Source organism: Atta colombica, unplaced genomic scaffold (assembly GCF_001594045.1).
Source record: "Atta colombica isolate Treedump-2 unplaced genomic scaffold, Acol1.0 scaffold283, whole genome shotgun sequence".
Classification (NCBI taxonomy): Eukaryota; Metazoa; Arthropoda; class Insecta; order Hymenoptera; family Formicidae; genus Atta; species Atta colombica.
Window position 1 is genome coordinate 8,196 of NW_017259385.1, and position 7,248 is coordinate 15,443.

Genomic DNA, 7,248 nt, shown 5'->3' on the forward strand with positions numbered 1-7,248 from the left:
AAAGAAAAGCGCACACGTGCTAATAATTTATTCCGAGTAGTCATCTTCTTATAATACAAAATATAAAATTCACTGTTGTCAAGATTAGAACTTTCTAGTTGTCAACAACTAGAAAGCACATAGTCAAATAATTGAAAATCGAATTAAACTGTCCTAATCAACAAATTGGAAAGAGTATGTTCGTTATAAAACTATACATTTCTTTCTATTTCTGACATTATCTATTCATTCTAGATTCTGGAAACCGTCAAGTATTAAATTGTACAAGTATTGCTCGCAGATTCATAGAAACAATCTTTGTCTTTCGCTGATGTTGATGATACGCGATAAAGAATACAGAATAGGTTCGTATGCATTCACATCTCTTTGGCTGATAAAAAACTTTGCTCTATTTGCAATCAAGGACAGACATTAAAACTATTCTTTTCATATTTTAAAAGAAGTTGATTTTTTCCTATGGCTGCAGACATTGCCTACTACTGCAGACTACTCAAAGCTAACTCGACCCGTCAATACAAATATGATGCATCATCTCATTATTTCATTATCTCACGAAACCTTTCGCGCTTCCAAGATGATCGCGTCTATAATTTGTGCCACAATAGTGAAGTGAAGCCAACAGTTCCCGTATCGTTGAACTTCCCAAAAGGATAATTAAACCACACATCGTCGCTGTCTAATCGAATACTTGCCTCCGTGACATCCATGACCTTGATGGCTGCCAGCTGACCGGTTTTGGTGTGCCGACCCTGTGAAAGAGAAAAATGCATTGTTATTATAGCCCGTTAAACATCGAGAAAATGATGGAATGACATCATCATCGCACGTGTGCCAAAACTTATCTCCTAACATTATCTTCGACTTTTAACTTATCGTTTTATAATATAAAACGATGTCTCTCGCATAAATCGAGCTCCCACACTCTATTCTCTCATCATTTATCCTTTTCATGTAAAACAACTAACTGTGATGTGACCAGATATATAAACTGATTATTAAAAGAAAATGACTCGAAAGCACAGATTTAACGTCAATGAAATAAAATACTGCATATCTCATTTTTTTTTGTTAAAAAAAATTTCATTTTTTTCCAATCACCGAGAGATATATAGACCAAAGGCGATATATGGCGCGGAAAAAATATCTCCGTGCGCTTTAGATGATATCTTTTTTAATTACTGGGTACCGTAAATGTGGATGACTTGAGACAGCGCATATTTTTATTAAATTTAATCGTTCATGATTGAATTTAACAAAAATACATGCTGTCCTAAGTTATCTACACTTGTTTCAAGTCCACGGTACTCAGACATTGTTTATGAATATGTGCTGCCCATCGTTTTTACCCTTTTAAATGAAATCGACTATAGTCTCGTTTCTCTTTCTCTTTCACTTCTAGACAAAAAGAATAAGATCTGGCTCTCTCTTCACCTCTGGAATCTCCACTTACGTGTAAATGTCATTTAACTCATATGGAAGAATTTAAGGGGATGCTGAAGTTGTCTTACCGATCAAATGCGACTTACACACGTACGGTTTACGATACAAACAAGTGATTTACGATTTACATATTGACACCACTATCAAGAGACACATTAGTGTTTCGGTGCTAAGATAAGTGCAGTAACACTATCATGTTCCTTCACGCGAGCCAGCGAGTTGTGGGGGATTGAGATTAGATCTCAATAAAGGCTGAATCGATTAAGTTCTAAGTATGCTCAATCGATTGCATCGCTCGGAATATATAATAAAAGTGTTTTTATTTTTTCTCGTGCCACATGAGCGGAGATATTGTGACGCAAAACTTGAATGTGTCGAAACTTATTTCCTGATTTTTAAGATACGTCATTATTGTCATGTTCATCGGCTAGTTGAGAAATGTACCATTCGTTTTTTCGATAGATATGAGGCAAATCAATAAATTCCTAGAAAATCTCAGAGAGCAGTGTATCATATCATTACTTTTTGATAAGTAGCATCTCTCAATTGATTATTGTTAAATTTTTGAGCGAATTCATCACGTGGTTTCATTTCTATAGACGATTAAAGCGAACAACTTTGTATTTTTTGCAAAATAGAAAAAAACGAGTTTCGTGCAATGATCAAATCATCATTTACATGAAAGGTTTAACGCCTAAAGAAATCAAAGCCAAATTGAATAATGTTCATAGCATATCTGTCACCAGCGTTTGTGACTGTATACAATTGGGTGAATGAATTTAAACGTACATACATCCATATGTGATGCACCTCGTTCGGGACGTCCAATTGAGGCTGCTACACCAGAAATGAACGATAAAGTCCACGATATTGTTTTGACTGATTGACGAATGAAAGTGCGCGAGCTCGTTGAGGCCACAGACATAGTGACATAGTCACATGACACAGTGATTTCAATTTTGCACGAACAATTGAGTATGAAAAACTATCGGCAAGATGGGTGCCGCGTTTGCTCATTGTGGAACATAAGCACGACTGTGTGACAATTTCAAAACAATGTTTGGAAATGTTTCAACGTAATCCAGATGAATTTCTGCCTCGATTCATTACTGTGGACGAAACATGGATCTATTACTTCACACCCGAGGCGAAGTCAAAACAATGAACTTCATCCAGTTCCGAAGAAGGCAAAGACCGTAAAGTCGGCCGGGAAGATGATAGCCATAATTTTTTGGGATACACAGTATAATTCGATTATTTTCCGTCAAAGCAAACGATCAATGGCGATCATTACGCAGGCTTATTGGATTTCAACAATATTTTAAAAAAAAAACGTCCTCATTTGGCGAAGAAAAAAGTGCTCTTCCATCAAGACAATGTATGGATTCACACGTGCCCGGCACCAATGGCCAAACTCAACAAATTCCGCTACGAATTGCTTCTCCATCCAACATATTTACCAGATTTAGTCCCCTGCGATTATTTCTTGTTTCCAAATCTGAAATGATTCGGAGGAAAGAAATCCACCAGAGAGCTCATCACTGAAACAGAAGCTTATTTTGAAGAGTTGGACAAATCATTATTCAAACGGCTTGAAAAAGTTGAAGAATCATTGGATCAAGTGTCGAGTTGAAAGGAGATTATGTTGAGAAATAAAAATGAATCGATAAAAAAAATGTATTTTACTATGTTTTTCTAAAAACTTATTGACTTGCCCTCGCTTTTGACTTTATATCCTCTATTTATTAGGTGTACAACTTTGCTTCCGCCGTTTTTTTACCGAAATTCGAGGCTTCATTGTAAAAAACTGGTTATACATTTATGATTCAAAGTATTGTCCATCCCTGGCCACTACTTTCTCCCATCTTTCGGGTAGCGTACGAATCCCGCGTCGAAAAAACTGGTCATCTTTTGAGGCTATCCACGAATCGATCCAATTTTTTACTTCTTCATAAGACCGGAAGTGCTGGTCAGCCAGGCCGTGTGCCATTGATCGAAACAAGTGATAGTCAGAGGGAGCAACGTCTGGAGAATACGGCGAGTGGGGTAGGACTTCCCATTTCAACGTTTCCAAGTATGTCTTGACCACTTTCGCAACATAGGGTCGAGCATTGTCATGCAAAATCACTTTATCGTGTCTCTCGTTGTATTGCGGCCGTTTGTCTTTCAATGCTCGGCTCAAACGCATCAATTGCGTTCGATACCGATCGCCTGTGATTGTTTCAGTCGGTTTTAACAGTTCATAATACACTACGCCGAGCTGGTCCCACCAAATACAGAACATGATCTTGGACGTCAAAATCACCATTCTTGAAGCGTTGAAACCATTCACGACACGTTCTTTCACTAATAGCGGCCTCACCATAAGTATTTGAGAACATTCGATGAGCCTCAGCCGCAGATTTCTTCATATTGAAGCAAAAAATTAAAACCTCCCGCAAATGACGAGAATTTGGCTCGTAAACTTACATTTTCAATCGAGAATAACTTTATGATGCAGACACAAATCGACTAATGTTTCTATGGGGTTATGTTGACAGATGCCCAAGTTTATTGTATGACGTCTATGATCTATTTATTTCGACCACCACTTACCGCTAAAGCCATCTATAGGAAAACGGCGGAAGCAAAGTTGTACACCTAATACTAACCAGCAGATCAGCATTGCACGTGATAGTTCAGCGAAATTAGACAAAAATGGAGCAAATCTGTAGAAAAATTAATAGCTAGGTGAATTTTTGCATGCACCTTTATTTCGTCGTTCTAAACAATGTCTCAAAAGTCCTCATCGATGTCAATGCTTTTAGAGAAAAATTTTAGAGAATCAAATGTAAAAAAGAATGATTTTCGCGAAATTTATCTTGAAATTAGTTCTAGTACAAAAAGTTATTACAACATTTATAAACGAGGAAATTCATTACAAAAGAAATCCCACGAGTTTTTTTTCGTAGAAGCAACCATTTCATATACGGCTTCGAAGTTTGAAGAGTTATGCTCCCAAAACGTAATGCACCTCTTTCCACATTATAGAAGTATTAGGCGCGTTTTTTTTAAATATGATTCGCCTGTGGACTTAATCTAATTAAAGACTAGACATTACAACACAATACTGATCAATGCAAGCCAATTTTCCTGCAGTCACAGTTTACTTCACAACTTTTGGAGCAATTGCAAAAAATCAAATTTAACAAAATATCTGGGAAGGAACAAAATTTGAATTGGTTCCAAAATATTTGTTATTATTATCCATCCCCAGTCTTCAAGATTGAGCTCATAGCCATTTTTGCACTTGATAGTACACTTGATAGTACCCGATAGTGTTCCTGAACAGCATTAGATGTTGACGGAAAAGTTGATATACTGAGAGAAAGATGTTTGGTATATGTAACTATAATTATATATTATTGTAATTATGATTATTATTGCTGTAATAATAATAATAATAATAATAACTATGTACAGGATGTGTTACCAAAATCCAGAAATCGAACAATTTCTTTAAACAAAATGTTTTTAATGAAAAATTAAATATTATAAAAAATCCTTTTACATGGCACTTGGGAGATCCCTGTAGAGCACAATTATTCGATATTCTACATTAGCTTGAATGACGGTCTCTATTCTCGGTCCGAAGCGTTCGCACGCACGCTAATATAGCGCTGCCAACGAATGCTGCCTCAATAGCGGTCCTTAATGACGTCACATTGGGATGCCGAGAGTTATTTGTGACCCTTTCAATTACGCTTCATAGCGTCCAAAGGATTTAAATCTGAGCTGTTGGGAATGAAAACCGAGGCGAGCAACTTGGCTTGTCCTGGTAGCCTCTGTCGTATCTTTAATGTATACGATTTGTATCAAAGATCTTCCTCGACAATTCAACGCATTGTTGCTCGCTTACACCAACAATCGATGTTAATTTTTGCAATTGCCCTGGACAACAATTGTTATCCGACATCAGCGCTTTGAGCGCTGATGACCCTTTCAACGACTGCGAGGATTCTTGCGGTGCGTTCTTTCGAATGATTCTTCCTCGCTGGCAGCATACTGGAACCTTCATTGTTCTAAAGTCATATATTTTGCCACAATGCTCATCAATGGTTGATCTTGATATCCAAAGAACCAAATTATTTCCGTTGCTGAGCGCTCAGCGCGAAGATCTTCGATCGCGGCTCTTCGATTATACTCCGCACTTGGTTTCAACATCGCGGCCATTTTGAGAATATGATTTACTAGAAGCATCAGACTTTTTTGGACGCCAACAACAACCTTTGGCGAAAGCACAATATAGCGGAAAATTTAAATTGAAATTTGTTCGGATTTTGATTGACGCACCCTGTGTATAATTATAGCAACAAATGTACATAGTTGGCAACTTAAAATGACTATAATTAGAATTATTATAATCATAAAAATAGTTAAAATTACCATAAAATTGATTCAATTGATTTTAGTTATATTTTGGGACAACCATAAAAAATATAATTAATATTGTCCCTAAAAAATTTTAAGCAAGGATCACAGCGATGAGGATTTTTGAGACATTGTTTAAAACGAAATAAAGATCCATGCAAAAATTTAATTAGCTAATTTTTCCGCAGAAAAATTCTAATTTCCCTAGACTATGACAGTTGTGACGCGCGGCGTAAATTATTTAAAATGAAATATCGAGATTATCGTCGAAGCACTAAGAATCTAGATGTTCGCCATCAAGGAATTCGAGGAATTATTTAAATGTTTGCTATCGAGAAATTAGGTTATTGTAAGATACGTCATTATTGTCATTATTATCAACTAGAGAAAAATTGCAGCGTTATCTTATCCTACCAATCACGTGAAATCCCCCGAATGATCAGACTTTCTATATCCATATTTGTATTATCCCCTGATTGATTTTCTGATCTCTCCATTGGAGATCACAGTATCAGAAGACGTTATATGTATCAAGCGTAGAGTCTCTGTGGGGAGCAGAGACTCGCTTGTTTTCACTTTTTTAATAATAATATTACAATAGAGTTATTTACTTTCAGAATCGGTTATGGGACCTACAGTTTAACGCCGAATCCAAATGGCGCTGATGACTTCTCTTAATTACCAGATGGAGCCTTTTTCGGCTCCTGTGAAATGCGAAAAATCGCGTATATGAGTGCAAGTGAAATCGAACTATAGCAGGCCGGATTTATAAATCACGAGTTAATCGCTTTCGGTATATCTATCTAATATCTAAGCAAACCATGGTATAACTAGATTGAACATTCTTCAAAATTCGAAAAGAAGGGGTAAAACTCAAGTAGAAAAGGATTAAGTAGAAAAGGATCAAGTAGAAAAGGACGCACATTATGGTCCAAGTTCTCTCTCGTGCGCGAAACAAAAAAGAATATATAATAAGTGCGTCCTTTTCTACCTAAGCTTTACTCTCACACCTTGAAGTCTAGAGATATTATGTCTAGAGATGCGTTTAGTGCTACTACGGAAGACACTATTAGCGCTACTTCTGTCATTCTATCCTCATTGTTTATTAGATGTAAAACAATCCATACAACACAAAAGATTGAAGCAATATTGCAGTGTTGCAATATTACAGTGTTGCAATATTGCAGATTGCAATGTAACATTGCAGAGATATTACAGAAATGTAAATTAACAATATGCTTGCAAGATGTCAATAACATGTAATATTCCAGAAATATTACAAAACTATAATTCTTTAATTGTTACTATAATAATTTATATTACTATAATAATTTTTTTTATTACTATAATAATAAAAATATATGATTTTTTATAATATTTATGTAGTACAATCTTTTA

At 36.0% G+C, this 7,248-nt stretch overlaps 1 protein-coding gene across 2 annotated transcripts in view; it reads right to left on the minus strand.

The window, feature by feature from the left end:
* Positions 1 to 546: 546 nt before the first annotated feature.
* Positions 547 to 7,248, minus strand: part of LOC108689948 (misshapen-like kinase 1) — a 36,338-nt gene continuing 29,636 nt past the window's right edge. For both annotated transcript variants that reach the window (XM_018196948.1, XM_018196947.1), the window contains exon 4: positions 547 to 749. In XM_018196948.1, the coding sequence (XP_018052437.1) occupies positions 585 to 749 (165 nt within the window). In that variant the 3' untranslated portion in view covers positions 547 to 584. The remainder of the gene's footprint in view (positions 750 to 7,248) is intronic.